Genomic DNA, 19,820 nt, shown 5'->3' on the forward strand with positions numbered 1-19,820 from the left:
TCTTCCAGCACATCATCAAATATGTTGGATTGGTTTAACATGTTTTTGCCATTGATTAAACTTGTAATGCCATAAGAGATACATGCCAAATCCATAATTTGTGGCTGAAGTTCTTCAAGGATGGTTATGCGTATTTGAGAGGAGTAGGTTGCCAATTTGGGCTGGGATGAGAAGGTTGTTGTCGACAATGGAACGATTGTTTTTGAGAGGAGGGGGTCTATCAATATAGGTAAGGGTGAGGAGCTCATTGTTACTGGTGTAAAGGTTGGGTCTTTGACTAGGGATTGACTTGAAAAGGGCTTCTATGTAGGGATGACAGACTTAGAACCTTGAGTCAGTGGGGGTAGATTATTTAAAAAATAAAAAAATAATAATTCTATATATGAAGACATAAATATTACATGAAAAAAGGAAAAATATTTATCAATAATGAAAAGTGAGCTAAAAACATATCAAAATATAATAAAGGATCTAATTAAGAAAAGTGAGTTAAACCCGTATCAACTTTGATTAGAAATACACAGTTTGATTGGATATGAGTACGAGTAAGAGTAATATCCGATTTATTAAATCGGATATGGGGAGGGGGATGGGTTTATATTTACTTGTCATGTTTTCATCCCGTCCTCACTTTAAATTTCTAGAAACTTAATTTACATTTTTTTTGAATTTACTTGAGATTTATGTAATTTTTAATCTATTTTAAATTTGTTAGATAAATTTAATTAATATAATTTTATAATTGTTATTTTATGTTGGAATTTTTTTTGTTTATATCTTTTTGCGAAAAAAAAAAATATAGGTAGGGATAGGTATATCTAATACCCAATAGAATAGGGATGAGACACAAATTTCATTTTCATCATATATTGAGGACAAAGATAAATATAAGATATGAATTTGAGAACAAGCTAAGATATTGAAATCTGTACCCATCCTGTTACCATCCCTACTCCTATGTCATTCTTTTTTCAACACAAGCTATGATGCACAAAAATGAACAATAAATTCTATTCTTGTTCATTTTTATTTTTGATCAAAAGTGACCTTTGTGAAATTTAGAAGTGACAATAAATAAAAAATTATCTTATTCATTCATTAACAATCTTTTAATAGATGGATATCTAATTCATCTATATGAAAACATTTTAAAAATTAAATAACTCACTTTTACAGTCTTTAAAAAAAACATTAAAAGTCATTACATTATTATATTTATATGCAATCTATTATTATTATTATTATTATTATTATTATTATATTTGTATAATAGATAAATTGTATGAATTTTATTATGAAAGAATTTGATAGATGATGATTAAATAGACAGTTGTCACCCCTTGAAACCTCAACAATTTATATTTTGCATTTTTGAAATTTTTCCTTTAGTTATTAACTCCACCGATGTAGTATGCAATAAATATTTCAATACTAGCCGACAATTTACTAATAAAAATAAACGCTCAATATTTGACAAACTTATGCGATTTTAATTTTTCTGATATATATAACTTGTTTAGGAATTCTTAGTGTCGAAATAATAAATTCATTTAAATAATTGAACTTAATCATAAACTTATATTTATTTATTTAATTAAACAGCCTGAACGGACATTTATTTTTTTGCCAGTACAAGGGAATCAGTATTACCTTCCCTTAATTCACTTTAGTCCACCGTGCCACAGTGTGTTATTTTCATTCTCTTTTGGATTTGTATGTCAAATGTACTTGGCTTTGCTAGTCTTGGCTTGTCCTGCCAAGAGTAAGCACTTCACTGATGCTAAAGATGAATAAAACACCAAAATCAAAGGAGCAACTAACTAATCCTTTTGGCATTACAAAATCAATGATGTCGAGTTTCAGCTGATCAAATGTTAAATAAATGCATCTTTCAAAGCAAGCACGTGGGGCTTCTTGCATTGAAAGGTCTAAGCATGAATGAGTTACAAATAAGTGAGGGTTGCATTCTCTACTAAAACTCATACATGCGCAACTCAACCATTCCCTCTTGTCTTTTTGGAGAATACCAAGCAACAACCTTTCCAGACTGAAGAGATTTCAAGGAGTAACTCAGGCTGCAAATGAAATCCTCTACTGGCAGGCCATTTTTCCTGGCGAACGACTCGAGTGAAATTCGAGAATCTGCTCGAAAAACAACTGGCCCAGCAACCTACAAGTAGAAAACTAAACAAATTTTACTTTCTTTTCCTATATGAATCATCATCATAGCTATAGTGAATCACTTGCACAATGTCAATCCAGAACATTTTGCATAAAGCCAAGGTGTGTACAATTCTGGTTCCCACAATGAGAAACATTAAGATTATAAACAAACAAGCTAAAAGTATACCTGCTTAATCAAACATTATTACACTCTACAGAATAAAAAATCAATTCAAATTTAAAAAAACTCAGAAAAGGGCTATGTATTGAGGTTTAGTTCATATTTGACACATGTACACACCATAAAGTTAATGGAAAAAATAAACGAAAACATTGTTGTAGAACTTTAAAACATATGTATGAAAAGTTACGAGACGCATATGTAAGACTTTATAAGGAACTCAATAATCTTTTGCAAGAACCACAACGGCATGAACTACAATTGATCTTGCAACCTGAAACACTATTTATTCAACATGTTTACAATTTAATATAGTTTTCTAATATAATAATAATGAAAAAATTGAGGGTTATTGAAAATGATATGATGTATAAAGTTAAGAGTTATTAAAGTTAATAATTTACAGTCATGTATATAAGAAGAGTCGTTAAAAGAAAGCTAAAAAGGCACTCAACCAAAGAGTAAGAATGTATAATTGGTATATGTTCAAGAAATTTAGGTGGCATTTCAAAAGATGATGTCTCAACTTTTATATATCATAAATTCATAATAGATAGGTATGTCTAGCTTCAAGTTTTGTTTATTGGATAAGCTATATATATAAAATACTCTTGTAGTAGTTGTACAGAGGGGAACTCTTGTACCACACTTCCAACATAATTACATGCTTTGCAGTTAAAATTTGTTCTTGATTAAAAGACATTCAAACTAATATACACCATGGTAGTAAGTATCGGACGTATCGCAATTCGTATCGTACGATACGATACGATTCCTAGGTTCCGCGATTCGAATCGCAGGTCATATCGTTTTTGATCACGAATCATGTTTGAATCGTTTGCATCGTGTTGCGAATCGGAAAATTGCAATTTAAGAAGAAATTGCACGATTCTAGAAGTCACGGGTCACGTCTGAAACCAGGTCGGGTCATGCACGACCCGGTTCTGAAAACCCTAAAAAAATGATTTTTTAAAAAAAAAAATGAAAGTGAGACAAAAAGTGCCGATAATTTTGCTTCGTTCAAGTTCTCTGCTTTGTTTGGGTTGCTGTTCATCGTGGTCCAAGGGTAAGGGCTTCCCTTGTTGTGTGGTCCATTCCTTTACTTGTTCTCTCTTTTTTTCTTTGTTATTCCCTCTACCACTTCCCTCTCTTGCTGTTGTCTAAGTTTCTATTTATTGGTACTTGGTAGGCCATTAAAAAATGGGTCATTCAAAAAGAGAGCCCAATATCACTTGGAACTATTGTGATAGTATCCCTCCAAACAGACTTCAAGTAAAATGTAAGTTTTGTTTTCATGTTTGTTGGGGTGGTATTTCAAGGATGAAATATCATCTTGTTGGAACAAAGGAAAATGTGATTGCTTGCACAAGTGTTCGTGATGATGTGAAGGAAATATTTGTCCAGCTCTTGGAAACTAAAGATAAAAAGAAAGAGGATTGCTTGGATGTAGAGAATGGGACAGTAAAAGGAAAAGAGGGAACATCTAAAATTTTCAAACAAAAGAAAATGAATGAAGTTTTAAAGATAGGGAATTTGTGATTAAAGAAATTTGTAAATGCATTTATGGTAATGCATTACCATTTAATTTGGTAAGGAGTCCTCCTTTTATTCAAATGTTGAAGGTTGTTGGAGAATATTGAAGAGGTTTGAAGCCACCAACTTATCATGAGGTGAGGGTTTCTTTTTTGAAGAAAGCTGCTGACAACATCCAAAAAAGCTTAGAGAAATATAGAAGTGATTAGGAGAAATGGGGATGCACCTTGATGTGTGATGGTTGGACGGATGGGAAAGGAAGATCACTCACTAATTTTCTTGTTAACAGTCCAAGTGGGATTGTTTTTTTGAAATCTATTGATATTAGTGATGTGATAAAGAATGGGAAAAAAAATATTTGAATTGTTAGACAACATTGTTGAAGAAATTGGGGAGGAGCATGTAGTCCAAGTTGTGACGAATGGGGCTTCTAATCTTGTGGTAACTGGACAAATGTTAATGGAGAAGAGAACCAAACTATTTTGGTCGCCATGTGCAGCCCATTGCCTTGATCTAATCCTTGAGGACATTGGAGAGCTTCCGGTATTCTATAATACCATTGCTAATGCAAAGAAGATTACTACCTACATATATAGGCATACATGGGTCCTTAATTTGTATAGACAATATTCCAATGGCGGGGAACAAGACCAGCTGTGACAAGATTTGCAACTTCTTATCCTACACTAAATTGCATTAAACAACAAAAGAATGCTCTTAGATCAATGTTTGCATCAGAGGAATGGGCTACTAGTCCACATGCTAGTAAAAATGAGGCTAAGCAAGTAATGAACCTAGTGTTGAGTGATGATAGATTTTGGAGATCAATTACATATTGCCTAAAGTGTGTGATTCCACTTGTGAAAGTGTTAAGTCTTGCAGATGGTGATTCAAAGCCAGCCTCACCATACATTTATGAAGCAATGGATAGGGCTAAAGAGAAAATTGCTCAAAACCTTCAAATGCAAGAGTCAAAGTATAAAAAAGTGTGGAAGATTATTGACACTAGGTGGAATCTGCAGCTTCATAGGCCTCTTCATGCAGCTGCCAATTATCTCAATCCTAGGTAAATTATTTAAAAATAATTGTCATTTTAAGAACTACTATTTTCTTTGTGCCTAGTAGCTAAGTTATTTCTTATTTGATTAGGTATCATTATGACAAGAACTTCAATCCGGATAGTGAAGTGTTAATTGGTTCATATGAAACCTTTCAAAGAATGATTCGGATATAAGGACAAGAGTTATAATAGATCAACAACTTGAAAAGTTTAAGGGAGCTAAGGAGATCTTTGGAATGGACATGGAAATAGCCACTAGAGATAAGAAACAACCGGGTATCCCTTTAATTTTTACTCTTTATAAATATCATAAAGATAATACATAATAATTAATAATAACTACATTTGTAAACTAAATACACTTTTTTTTGTAGTTCTTTGGTGGGAGAGTTACAGTGGAGGAGGTAAAGAGTTACAAAAGGTGGCCATGAGAATTTTGAGTCTTACATGTAGTGCCATGGGATATGAGAGAAATTGGAGTACATTTGACCAAGTGCATACTAAGAGAAGTAATCGATTAGAGCAACAAAGATTAAATGCACTTGTATATGTCAAATATAATCTTCAACTTGAGATGAGGCAAAATAGTAGAGAAGAGAATGGAGATACCTATGATTCCGTATGTTTGTTAGATATTGAATCTGATGATGAGTGGATCACCGAAAAAGAGAATCCTTGCTTGCCTATTGATGCCTCATGGATGGATGTACATGAGTGCTTTGGTGTTGATGAGGGAGCTCCAAAGAAGAAAAGAAAGAGAGGGAATTATTTATATTTAAAAGTTAGTTTAGAACTTGGAAGTTGGAATTAGAACTAGACCTTATTATTTTCTTTTGATTAAATAGGTCCAAGAAACTTGAATGCCAAGATTGGTAAGGGAAAATCAATAATAGAAAATGAGGATGAAATTGAAGATAATGAAGAAGAACTTTTGATATTAGAAGATGAAGATGACTTGAGTGATGTAGATCTTGGGGTTGGGGATGATGAATGATCTTGGATAGGGGTATTTTGTATTTATTTTTCGAGGCTGTATGACTAAATTTGTGTGGCAGTAGCACCACTTGTTGCTGAGTTTATGCAGCAACAACACTAATATTTTTTTTGGGTGGCTATATTGCTGAATTAGAGTAGCAAACAGTCCCTGGTATATGCATATATTTAGCAACAAAAATGGTTTTTTTGGAGGCTTTGTTGTTGAACAATGCAGTCATTTCTTTTGGCTTTGAGACTGTTATTATTTGTATAATTGTATCTTTGTTTGTATTGAAGTTTATATGTTACTATATATTTATGTATGACTTCATTTTTTCTGTTTCTTTATGTTAAAATGTGCTTAGAGTGCTTTTGTATGTCTTGTATGCATATATATACACTATGTTTTTATTGATCATGAATCTTACGATTCACAATATGATTCGATTCACGATTCAAAAAATAAGCTTTCCGATACATTATTTGTATCTCGATTCAACTACCATGATATACACAAGGAGATACTTGCTCTTATCAAGAGGGAAATTATTTACCTGCTGTTGAAAGATTAAATTTAGCCGAGGTGAGGCTGATGGTTGTTCGCTAACATCAGCAGTTGAACTCCTGGAACAATTCAGAATCTTCTTCGCAAATGCTGAAGCTGAAGATATATCCAGACGAGCATCTACCCTGGTTAAGTCCCCGAATTGTTTTGTGAACTTTCCATGCTGAAAGGTGTAGCAAACTGAGCCAAACAAATCAGCATTAATTCGAGATCTCTTGCTTGTTGACACCTCTAGATCTTCTCTTGAATTAATGCTGGAAAAGCTCCTCCCATTCCAAACCCAGGAAGCAAAGGAGCTACCTACAATGTATTATGGACCAAGAAGAAAACTATTCAGTAAAATATAATTGCTACAAACTTGTCTACCCAGCTATCATATATCAATTGGCCAATCACGGAAAAATGTTGGTAAGGAAATCAATAATCCAGTAAGGAATTCCTTGAATGCATTGATATTGACTCCATATAAGAAAACTGCCTATTTGAACAGGAATTTGTAACTTATGTAAACAAAGGACCCACTATAAACATCCTTAGATTTTGCTTGTACAATAAATTTGTTAAAAAGAGTATCTCATAATGTCTTGATTGCTTTTTAAAATCAGTTACAGGATCTTACAATGATCTCTCAGAAATAACTTCTGTACTTGATTATATTTCTTAATGCTTTGTATTTTGTATCACATCATAACACGCTAATCAATATAATTTTATTGCACTGCAAGTGTTCCTTTCCTCTCATTTGTTTATTTTTCTACCTAAGCCATATATATTCAACAAAATGACAATAAAAAGACAAAAAGCGGGAAAATTAAACAAAATTAAAATTTTATGCATGAAGGAAATTATAAAGAAACATGTAAACACATACCGCAAAAATGAAAGAGTGACTGACACATTACATAAATATACTTATTCTAATCTCAAACAGTAATAATAACATCAACCTAGAGAAATTACCAAACATTCCAGATACTGCTGCGTGAGGTTCCTTAAGACGCTCATCGTATGGAAACGCCTCTTCATTATCTTTTTCCACATCACCCTTATCTCTCCAGAAGTATTTGGTTTTCTCATAACTAAAGGCAGCCTTTGCACAAAGGCCAGGCAATAAAGAAAGTGGCGGGTTGCCGTCAGTTGCATGCATTGCCTTGGGAATACCACCATTTTTATGTATCCCAAAGCGGTATCGCAATCCAGATTCAGACACAAGGGACGACAAATCAACAGATAAAGATTCAGGGACATCCCAATATTTTCCCTTGTGGTCAATAAACAGCTGAGGCCATGCTGCCTCAAATGTAAGATCATGATCAGGAAGCTGCAAGGAATGTTGCTTTTCAGATGTTTCATTATAGACTAAAAGAAAGCATGGCACACAATAAGAGAACAACATTGACATGAAGAATATACTAATATACATATGTGAATGAATGAGTACGAATAAAAAATAACTAAAAAGTAAGTAGCAACATACTCATTTTACTAAATGAAGTCATCTCAATAGAATAATGAAGGAGTACAAACAATGGACAAGACAAAGAAATCCTTCCTACCAGTGAGACTACCTTAAAACTTTAAAGAATAAAGCACAACAGAGACAAACATACTCATCAATACAATTAAGCTTTTTAATCACTTTGCATGTCTATCAGTGAGGCAACGTGGTGGAAACCATGAAATGAGCTAAAAAGACCAAATAAATGCCATCAATCCCAAAACAATCAAATGAAAAAAACTGAGTCTTTGAAGACCAAGCAATTTTTCTTCATACATGGCAAAGGACAACATAAATACATATCATCATGTAGCTTTGCACTCCTCATTCCTACCGACTTCACCAGAATAAATCAATAAAAATTGTTCCCCGTTCTCAGAGAACACCCACAACTAACCAATTTATTCAGAAGGCCTATTCTAGATGGTATCAGTGGCTACACCATGACAAGATTAAGAAGTTAAACCACTCTGCTATCTGATTCGGATGACAATAAAACAGAATCAAGAAACAATTTCAAATTTTATACTAGGTTTTGTAACATCACCCCAAACAAATGTTTTTTTTTTGTCTTTTACTATTTTTTCCCACTCACACTTAGTAGTAGAAGATGGGATGGTTAAAATTGAAATATCAAAATTTTAGTTAATAAAAAATTGATAATTAAATCATTTTGTTTGAACTTCTACAATTACTACACACATTGCATGTTTAAGTTTCCAGTATCAACAGTTGCAACATACTTTCCACATCAGAGGAGAACATTCCCTAAATTGTATACCAACAAATCACACTCAACCTTTTGATAATTTAAGGAAAGTCAAAGTACTTGTTTGGCTTGAGAGAACGTTTTTTGTTCTCATGTTCTCATTTTGATTTTACAAATAATTATAAAAATTCCACTTTGTTTTAATTTTGCTTCATATTTTCAAAGGTTTGTAAATAAAAATCTATTCAAACAGGCCCCTAAATTCTTAGACCTTTTAACACCAGAGCATGAAAAATTATGACAAGCAATCAAATTCCTTGCCTTGTGAAAAACCATCACTTTGCGTCGCAGTCTTTCTTTCTCACCATGTCCCTCTATAGCAAACAGCACGGATGTTGAAGGAGGAAAAGCAAACTGTGAGGTTAACCCAAAAGAAAAAAGTGACTTGTTAATGAAATGCTTCGCAACATCCTTGACTGTGGAGAGATCGAAATCTTCAGCATTAGAGATCTCATTTTTAACATCGGTAATCAATTTCCTGGGACGGAACTGTCCAGTCATTGCAAGCCACCTATATTGATCATAATTTGGCTGTATAAGTACATTGAAGAGATGAAACTTAACATGCTGTTATATAAAAATATAATCAATTTATAATGTAAATAAACTGTCTGCAGATAGGTCATTTGAACCTCTGGGCATATTTCTACAAATGAGTAACTATGGCTAAGGTGTTTATGGTCATCAGTTATTTATCATTACACCCACTACACTTCGGACAACAAGGGTAGGCATGAAATCAAAGACACGAAATTAGACAGGTCCATTGAATTTCACACTTTGAAATGTAGATAATATATATGTCAATAGTATGTATGATAATTCTCTGGAATATTAAGTGGAATTAAAACCAGGAAAAGGTGTGCAGCAGATAAGTTGATGGATCCAATCAGTTGCCGACAAAATGGAAAGGAGGCTCCAGTACTCTACAACATTTTAAAAACTGACTAAAGAGTGAAGACGTGTACTTAGGCACTGCTTTATATTAGTCACATTTATCAGAAAATAATAACAAAAAGATACATGACAAAAGTACAAGAGAATTCAGACAGAATCCAACTGAATTGTTCACACTCATTGGCACTACAATCAAACGATCCAAGCAGGTGCAGCTATACCTTTTTTCTTTTCTATTATGCATATGATGGCTTCTATGGGACGGACTCCTCTAAAGCAAACATTTCACCTTATAAGATAAAGTAAGTAATCTCAATCATTTTAAAAAAAAAAAATCAATGATTGACATTAAGTGATTTACATTACACTTATTTACTTTAAAGGAGCCAAATCTATTTTACCTACACCACCTTATTTATTTACTTTATCCTCAAAATCATCTATTTTTAAGTTAAAATAAATGAAAATTATCAAACAACTTCTACTTTATTTAGTTTTATTTTTAAACTTTAAATTAAAATAGTTTCTAAACCAAAGAAAAAAACTGGGTGAAACACAGTCTCATTTGCATTCAACAACAAATTTCCCATCAACAAAATTAACCCACACAAGAAGAAGCATAAACAAACAGCTTTATCCAGTGCCTCAAAATAACTAAAAAATTTAAGTCAAATAAACATTATTCATTCAGTCTCATATTCAACCTAAGAGAAATGCTAACAACACTTATAGCAGAGTGTTTGCATTGCTGTTCCCATCCAATCCAATGAACTCTAAAATGACGGGAAAAATTGATGGATTGGCATTCAACAGGTATGTAACCGAAATACAAACACATTACCACACTCTGACACATTCTCTCTCATCAGTTAAAATTATAAGTTTAGTTTATTAAATAAGGAGAGTAACACCACATATTCTTCTAATTTTCAACAAAAAATCGCTAATAACAAATAATGTATTAAAAAGGACATGTCATAGGGTGTGTTACTGTCATTCCTCTTCAAACCAATGCACACTCAGCCCCAAAATTGAACTCGGCCAACAAAAAAAGAGAGCTTCCCTTCTTATCACTAGTGTTCCGGTATTGGAGACCGCTGCCGAAGAACCCTTAGCGATACCGAGCTAAAAGAACTTGACAGCAGTCTTGACCTAGAACATTCGATGAGAGTAACCTGCCGCCTTAGACCTCATCATTGCTATATATAACGGTGTGACGTTATAGACATGAATCGCACTTATGATCCCATAAATCACGCCCCATTATGGACTCGTAACTCCCGGTATTTATTACCATTCCCACGGATCGTGGGATCTTATTGATTGTCCGAGTGAGCCAGTTAATCTCCCTATATTTGGGTCCCTCTTGTGTGATCGGCATTTTACCGACCTGCCTCTGATCGGCCAATATGGTCGGCTAATGGGAGACCACCACGGTACATAGCCCTCCATGCTCGAGCACTAAGGTGCAAAGAGCATGTTAGATCGGTATTTTACCGACGTGCCTTGGATCGGCCAATATGGTCGGCCAATGGGAGACCACCATGGTACATAGCCCTCCATGCTTGAGCACTAAGGTGCGAAGAGCATGTTAGATCGGTATTTTACTGACGTGCCTTGGATCGGCCAATATGGTCGGCCAATGGGAGACCACCACGGTACATAGCCCTCCATGATCGAGCACTAAGGTGCGAAGAACATGTTAGATAGGCGCTTTGTTGACCTTTTCCGACCTTAAAGTTCTATTCACACTAAGGTTTTGGGTCGTCTAAATTCTGACCTTAAAGTGCTCTTCACACCAAGGTTTTGATCATATAAATGCCGCCCTTAAGGTGCTCTTCACACCAAGGTTTTTGATCATATAAATTCCGACCTTAAAGCGCTCTTCATGCCAAGGTGTAGATCGTCTAAATTTCTGACCTTAAAGCGTTTGTTACGCCAAGGTCTAGATTGTAAAAAATAAAATTCCGACCTTAAAACGCTTTTCACGCCAAGGTATAGATCGTTAAAATGCCGATCTTAAAGCGCTTTTCACGCCAAGGTGTAGATTATTAAGAATGTTGACCTTAAAGCGCTCTTCACGCCAAGTGTGAAGAGCATGTTAGATAGGCGCTTTGTTGACCTTTTCCGACCTTAAAGTGCTATTCACACTAAGGTTTTGGGTCGTTTAAATTCTGACCTTAAAGTGCTCTTCACACCAAGGTTTTGATCGTATAAATGCCGCCCTTAAGGTGCTCTTCACACCAAGGTTTTTGATCATATAAATTCCGACCTTAAAACGCTTTTCACGCCAAGGTATAGATCGTTAAAATGCCGATCTTAAAGCGCTTTTCACGCCAAGGTGTAGATTATTAAGAATGTCGACCTTAAAGCGCTCTTCACGCCAAGGTGTAAATTGTTGAAAAATTTTGATCTTAAGATGCTTTGACGCCAAGAGACGTAGATCGTTAAATTGACGACCTTGAAGGGCGTTTTTTCGCCAATGTACAGGTTGTTAAAATCCGCCGTTAACGCGACGTCGTGGCCAATGTATGGGTCGTTAAAATGCCGACCTTGAAGGGTTTTTTTTGCCGAAGTATGGATTGTGCCGACCTTAAAGTGCTCTTCACGCCAAGGTGTAGATTGTTGAACGTGTCTACCTTAAAGCGCTCCTCACGCCAAGGTGTAGACTGTGCCGATCTTAAAGCGCTCTTCACGCCAAAGTGTAGATTGTTGAACGTGTCTACCTTAAAGTGCTCTTCACGCCAAGGTGTAGACTGTGCCGACCTTAAAGCGCTCTTCACACCAAGGTGTAGATTGTTGAACGTGTCTACCTTAAAGCGCTCTTCACGCCAAGGTGTAGATTGTGTCTACCTTAAAGCGCTCTTCACGCCAAGGTTTGGGTCATTCAAATGTCGACCTTAAAGTGCTCTTCACACCAAGGGATTGATCGTCGAAATGCCGACCTTAAAGTGCTCTTCACACCAAGGTTTGGGTCATTGAAATGCCGACCTTAAAGTGCTCTTCACACCAAGGTTCGGGTCGTTCAAATGTCGACCTTAAAGTGCTCTTCACACCAAGGGATTGTTCGTTGGAATGCCGACCTTAAAGTGCTCTTCACACCAAGGGATTGATCGTCGAAATGCCGACCTTAAAGTGCTCTTCACACCAAGGTTTGGGTCATTGAAATGCCGACCTTAAAGTGCTCTTCACACCAAGGTTCGGGTCGTTCAAATGTCGACCTTAAAGTGCTCTTCACACCAAGGGATTGATCGTTGAAATGCCGACCTTAAAGTGCTCTTCACACCAAGGGATTGATCGTCGAAATGCCGACCTTAAAGTGCTCTTCACACCAAGGTTTGGGTCATTCAAATGTCGACCTTAAAGTTCTCTTCACACCAAGGGATTGATCATCGAAATGCCGACCTTAAAGTGCTCTTCACACCAAGGTTTAGGTCATTCAAATGTCGACCTTAAAGTGCTCTTCGCACCAAGGTTCGTGCCGACCTTAAAGTGCTTTTCACACCAAGGTCGCCGGAATCTAATAGGCAGGCAGAAACACCGAAATCGCCGAGTTTAACGGTGCTGCGCGAATCAATGAGAATGTTACCGGCTTTGACGTCACGGTGGATGTGTCCGTGATGGTGAAGATACTCCAAACCCTTCAATACCTCTTTGAGAATGGTTGCAATGACAACCTCTTCAAAACCATCGGGATGCGCGGCTTTCAATATGTGGAGGCATGAACCACCGGCCATGAACGGCATAACCACCCAAAGATTGTGCTCGGCGACGAAGGAGCAGTGCGATTTGAGGACGTTAGGGTGATCGACGAGGATCATGGTCTGGGCCTCACGAGAAACGTTGTTGAGATCGCGATTGTCACGTTCGAAGTCGAGGATTTTGATGGCGACGACCTCGTTGAAGGGAACGCATAGCGCCCGGTGCACGGAAGCGCTTACGCCTTGGCCAATCTCCTCGTAGAGAAGGTAATGCTCGGCGCCGATAGGGTACTTCTTCTTCTCTGTCTCTTTTTCTTTGTCCTTGTCCCTCATGGTGGATCCGATTGGAAGGAAAACAGTAAGAGTGAGTGATTTTGAATCAAAGAAAGAGAGTGAGGTGAGGTGAGGTGAGGTCACGTGAAGATGGGTTCCGTTGCGCAGCTTTCTCGTGAAACCACTGGGCTTTTTTTTTTTTTTTTCTTTGTGAATCAGTTTCTTTGTTGCGGCCTTATCGGATGGCCAGTGTTTGGGTTTGGAAATCTCTCCGCCCGCCACCTCTCGTTCTCTCTTCAAGGGGCACACCCCTTGATTGCATCTTCCTTACAAATTAAAACCAACAAAACAAAATAACATAAAATCAAATCAAATCAAATCTTCTATGGCAACCAACCACCCCGTTGTAAGATCCAATTTTGGATGCAAATAAAGTCAACACCGAACACAAAGGGGTGGAATTTACCACATGGTCATCAAAACCTCAGAAAATCTCGTGACACAACGTGAATCACCCCGAGATCTAACAGGGCTTCCAAATCAATTTTTGAACATGTGATGTCGGGAATAACATGAATATAGCACATGGGTATTAACAAAACAGTGACTTTCTCAAGAACACAAGCAAAAGGTGGGATTTTTCTTTTTTGATCTTACCAAACCAAAGATGAAAGTGGTGGTGCAGCGTCAGTGAATAGTCAGAAGAAGAAAAGGTGTATCATATTGACACATGGTATTGACCAGTAAGCGTGGATTATGGAGATAGTTGGCGATGATGAATGAATGAGTGAATCTGATATGTTGTTGCGTGTAGTGTGTTCCTACTTCCTACGACTTCTCTCACTCCTCGTATTGAGACTTTCTGCTCACGTCCAACAACAAAGGTGTGGGATGCAGTTTTACCTGCCCCACGGTGGGCGCCAAAATGTTCCGGTATTGGAGACCGCCGCCGAAGAACCCTTAGCGATACCGAGCTAAAAGAACTTGACAGCAGTCTTGACCTAGAACATTCGATGAGAGTAACCTGCCGCCTTAGACCTCATCATTGCTATATATAACGGTGTGACGTTATAGACATGAATCGCACTTATGATCTCATAAATCACGCCCCATTATGGACTCGTAACTCCCGGTATTTATTACACTTCCCACGGATCGTGGGATCTTATTGATTGTCCGAGTGAGCCAGTTAATTTCCCCATATTTGGGTCCCTCTTGTGTGATCGGCATTTTACCGACCTGCCTCTGATCGGCCAATATGGTCGGCCAATGGGAGACCACCACGGTACATAGCCCTCCATGCTCGAGCACTAAGGTGCAAAGAGCATGTTAGATCGGTATTTTACTGACGTGCCTTGGATCGGCCAATATGGTCGGCCAATGGGAGACCACCACGGTACAACTAGAAAACCAAACGACCCCATAAGATCCAAACCAAATTAAGAGTCTCGTGCGGTAAATTTCTCCAAAACACTTATAAGAGAAGTCAATAAGAGGAAAAGTCAAAATAAACTTCTCCATAAGCTTACTATATGCATAAATTAAAAACAATATTTTGAAAAAGTAATAAGCTTAAATATATTTTTAATCTCTCAAATTTAGAATAAATTTACTTTTAGATTCTTAAATTTAAAATTGATTATTTTAATCTTGTAATTTCAAAAAATCTAAGTTTAGTAAAAAGATTACAAATAACATTATTGAATTACAGATTGATATAGTTATGCAACACTAATTGAGTTTAATATGATGTTTCCACTAACAAGGATACATGTAAATGAATTTTATGCACTTCACTAAAAAAATTTGGCCATAAGGACTAAATTAAAAATTTTTCGGATTACATGGATTAAAAACACCCATTTTAAATTTAAGAAACAAAAACAATTTCACTATAAATTTAACGAACTAAAACATATTTAGCCAAGTTAGTAAGACACAGTTTATACCTACAAATTAACTTATGCTTGAGGCCTTGAGCTAGAGAAGATGATTTCATTTTTTTCTTCCTATCTTTTTCTTCTAGAATAGTATATTCAAACAAGACCTAAATAAACAAAAGAAAAAAAAACAAGGAGGAGAGTGGGGAGTGAGTGAGGCACCAGCGAGGGGAAGCGAGTTTGAGGAGGAGGGACTGAAAAGCGAGGGAACCCAAATCCTTGGGCGAAGTGAGAGAGAGAGAGGGCATGGCGGGAAGGGTTATGCCGTTTCCGAGGAATGAGAATTGCTGAGGGCGGAGGAGTCTGCTTCCGACGGAGCCGTCCACCGGAAATGGGCCGCCGGGAACGGCCTTGGCCCAACCGTCGTGGCACTGAGGGGAGGCAACGTTCAGGTCCCAGAACGCCGAGTCAATGCCCGTCTTAAGCCTCGCCATTGATGGATTCGTGCGTCCTTGGCTTTCAGGAATCAGGAGAAGAAGGGTTTTGTTTGGGGTTTAACCTTTTTGCTTCTCTTGCTTATCCACTTGCTTCAATATTTCTACATAAGAAGAAAAACACAAGTTCAAATTGTAAAATTTTGTTTTTACTTTTGTCTTTTTACTCTTTATAGTGTTATTTTAATTTTTAAATGTGATATTAATTATTGTTTTTATTTATATGCTTATAAAGTACTAGTTTTACTCTTAACTAAAATTATATGGATGTTGATTTTAAATATAAGTCAATTTTAATTAACTTAATCTTATTTAATGTTATTATTTTAATTAAAATTTTATTTTTGATGATTTTTTTTATAGTTTAAAAGTATTGATTTTTAAATAGAATTTGTTTAATTAAATCATACCAACTAATTTTCTTAAATAGGGTAAATTTATTTTTGTTTATAAAGACAATTAGAAAGAGTGATATTTATTAGAATTTATTATATTGCATCATTTTTAATAAAGGTTATTTTTGTCAAATTTCTATATTATTTTCTCTATTTATTTTTTTGTATAAATATAAAAATTTAGGATGACATTTATTATAAAACAAAGGGACCAATGAGTGGTATGATTGGAGTTCTTCTAAAAGCACATGGTGGTCAATGGTTGGGTTCTCGTCCACTGAAACCATCATGTTGGTGTTTCTAGAGTCACATTTCATGACAATGTCTTGGACTCTCAAAACCCATTACTAAGAAAGGAGAAAATAGATTTGATTCAAAGCAAGTTATTTAGAATGGAATTCGAAGATGGAAACAGATTAAGGCCAAAGTGTTACATCGATGAGAAACTTCTATATGAGTTGAGAATTTCATGAAAAAAATGCAATTATCATCAAACTAGTAGGGAATAGTATTGGTTATTTGATGATGTGTGATTGTTTAACGAAGATATAGAAACCTTCAAGAGGACTTGAGGTGATTGACATTGGTCGTGGATCTACATGGTTAAGTTTAACATGGAGTGCATTTGAGATAAAGTGATACGAGGAAACCCTTGGATGAATTTGATCACTACCTAATTGTGGAGAAAAGATAAACATTAAAAGGGAAATTGAATAATGTGTATCAAAAACTCACAATTTTTCATAGTGAAGTAGTAACTTTAGTCAAATGCAGTGCGAAGAGAAGTCAAACAAAACACTAGATATTTTTATACTTGTTTGTTTCAACTAGCGAGATTATGTCCAGTTTCCAATCCAAGCAGAATGAGTTCCACTATCTTTGAACAAAGATACAAATATTCTTTCAACAAATCACTTTTGGCTTAACTCTAAATATTATTTGACTTGCCTCTTCAAGCAACTACCTAAGCATAATTTTCACAACAAGCCTCCCCAAACTTAACAACCAAGTATTCTTTTTCAAACAAGCCTCTCCATGCTCAAACAAGTATTATTTTATAGACAAGTCTTTCCAAGCTCAACCTTATGACAATGGTTATAAATGTTACAAAGATGTTGTTTTTGTCTCGCTTAGATGTTATACCTCCAATATAGTGCAATAAGTTTTTTTCAAGAAAGAATAAAGTTTATAAATAAGTATAATTTACAAAATGTGTCTCTTTGTGCATATGTCTTCTCTATTGTATTGTGTATTTTCTTTTTTGAGCTTCGAATCTTCTTATGTAGTAGCTTTAGAGAAGATGATTGTTGCCATACTTTGAGTCCAACTCATAATTTTTCTTTGTTTGTCTTCAAAAAATTTCTTTATAATGAGAGGTAATCGTTGACTCATTTAATGCAAGTATTAAACGTATTTCACCAAACAGTATCTCTTATCTGATCAAGGAAACTATTTATCATTTTTCCTACCAAATGGAGCTTACAAAAGCAATGTTAGTGCAAAGCAACAATAGTAGTGTCTTTATCTGCTTTTCTATATGATTTTAGGGATCTACATCCTTGGTTTTGATGAAAAGTATGATTTTTTTACTTTTTAACAAATTTGTGAGTTCCAATATGACTTTCTAGTTCAATCTGCTAAGGGTTAAAGAATTCAAATAAATTTTGTTGTTAGTCTCAATATATAAGGAACATTTATTTTGTATGAAATAGACTGTATGTTTCATTTGATTCACATCGTCTTACAGACAATATGTGTCTTATTTTGTCTGATAATCATTTTCAAATACATTTTCTCTTGTAAAAACATTTCGTTTGTTACGTTAAAATTCCAAATCTTGAGGAATCCAAAATCATCTTTTGACTTAACACTAACAATATGTGACTAGATTGTTTTCTTCGGAGATTATTCATTCGCTCAGAGATTGTTTTCTTTTTCTTTTTTTTCTTTTTCCTCTTCTTCTTAGCCTAGAGATTTCGAAGGTAAGAGAAGCTAGACTTAATGATTTTGATTGAATAGTTGAGTTATGTAGTGATGCTTGAGTTGTATGGTTCTTGAATTCCCTTGAGATTCATGCCTATGTTGATCAAATAGAAGTGGGTTTCAAAGGGGATTTGGGGTTTTGGTGTTCTTGATGAAAAGTTAAGAAATTGGTGATTTGTAGTGAATTATGTGTTGCATGTTAAAAATGGTTGTGCATATGAGTTGTATATAGCACACACATGTGTGTGTGTGTGTTCATAAGTGCAAATTGCTCATTAAGTCAAGTGCGGTCTCAAGGCATCGGTCGTCGTTCCAACATAAGGTTCTTTGTCTTGATCACATTGGGCACAAGATCGATAGCATCGGGCATGAGAAGAAAAACTTGTCTTGGGTTGGAATAGCATTGGGCATGTTTTGAATGGCGTCGAGTGTGAGAGCATTAGTAAGTCTCCAAGTTAGTGATGTTGGGTCCAAGATTAAGAGGCACCTAGTGTGGCCAAACTAGAGCTCTCTGTTCGGATGAGGCTAGGCATTAGTATGGTGATATCGGGCGTGAGTCAGGTAGAGATTCTCTGTCTAAAATAAGGCTAAACATGGCACTTTGCCATGTTAGGTGTGAAGTCTTAGGGGCTTCTGCCTTATCCATGTTGAGCACGAGTTGAGTATCACCAAGCATGGGTGGGGTAGAGAGTTCCCTGCCTAGATGATGCCAAGTGTTGGGTGTGTGGTGTCGGATGTTGATTACTGAAGGAAAACATGTTGTTTGATTTGATGAGTTTTGGAATACTTGTTGATTGAGTTATTTGATGACTAAATGAGGGTGAATGAGTTGCATGGATGAGGTTATATGTGATGATTGTGTTATGAGTTATTATTTGAAAGTTGAGATCAGTTGTAATGCATGACGTTGTTGTGTTATTGAAATGATGCATACTAAGAACACTTTAGGCATTTATGCATGGTGTTGTTGAGTTCTGATGACCAATTTAAGACTAAAGGTGAAGGTTTCTTTTAAGTTGCATATCCCATTATGTGAAAATTGTGTTGTGTTGCTCTAAGAGTTCAATTTGTTGAAAAACTTTTCTTGGGATGTTGACCATTGAAGTGAATAGTTGTATTGAGTCTCCTCTAGGACTTAGTTGGTACTATGTGTGGGCATGGTCGAAGTACACATGTATAAAGTGACCATAATATAGAGGCCAAGTCGAGTTATACTGATTACAAGTGACCAACTGAGTAAAGTATGAAGTCGGGAACTTAGTTCCTAATTGAGTATCAAAAAGGCATAGTATTCAGAGGGTAATCAGGAGGCTTAGTTAAGCTAGCTAATATTATGGTAGGCCCATACCTAGTTGTTCTACCCTAACAGTAGTTTTAGACTTCCTTATTTAAGTGGCAACATCCGAGAAACAAAGTTGTGTTGTAGATTGATATCCAATTTGCTATTGATCTA

At 35.8% G+C, this 19,820-nt stretch overlaps 1 protein-coding gene across 2 annotated transcripts; it reads right to left on the minus strand.

The window, feature by feature from the left end:
* Positions 1-1,804: 1,804 nt before the first annotated feature.
* On the minus strand, positions 1,805-16,090 carry LOC109805871 (TRIGALACTOSYLDIACYLGLYCEROL-like protein). 2 transcript variants are annotated; one of them, XM_020368132.3, is made up of 5 exons: positions 15,718-16,090; positions 9,006-9,255; positions 7,438-7,798; positions 6,467-6,777; positions 1,805-2,184 (listed from the first exon to the last, which is right to left on the minus strand). In XM_020368132.3, exons 1-5 carry the CDS (start codon positions 15,987-15,989, stop codon positions 2,092-2,094), a joined length of 1,287 nt encoding a protein of 428 aa, XP_020223721.1. In that variant the 5' UTR covers positions 15,990-16,090; the 3' UTR covers positions 1,805-2,091. The 2 variants fall into 2 exon arrangements, with proteins under 2 accessions (XP_020223721.1, XP_020223720.1); XM_020368131.3 differs by having other exon boundaries at positions 1,805-2,170; positions 15,718-16,089.
* Between the last annotated feature and the right edge of the window lie 3,730 nt (positions 16,091-19,820).

This window comes from Cajanus cajan, chromosome 3, assembly GCF_000230855.2.
Source record: "Cajanus cajan strain Asha chromosome 3, NIPB_CcT2T_4, whole genome shotgun sequence".
Taxonomy (NCBI): Eukaryota; Viridiplantae; Streptophyta; class Magnoliopsida; order Fabales; family Fabaceae; genus Cajanus; species Cajanus cajan.

Bases quoted from the DNA above. Each gene is read 5' to 3' on its own strand.
- LOC109805871 (XM_020368131.3), bottom strand. From the start codon at position 15,989: ATGGCGAGGCTTAAGACGGGCATTGACTCGGCGTTCTGGGACCTGAAC. The intron at 6,778-7,437 runs GTAATTTCTCTA...AATACATTGTAG, and splicing joins AGCAGTATCTGGAATGTTTG to GTAGCTCCTTTGCTTCCTGG. The intron at 2,171-6,466 runs GTAAATAATTTC...TTCTACTTGTAG, and splicing joins ATTTAATCTTTCAACAGCAG to GTTGCTGGGCCAGTTGTTTT.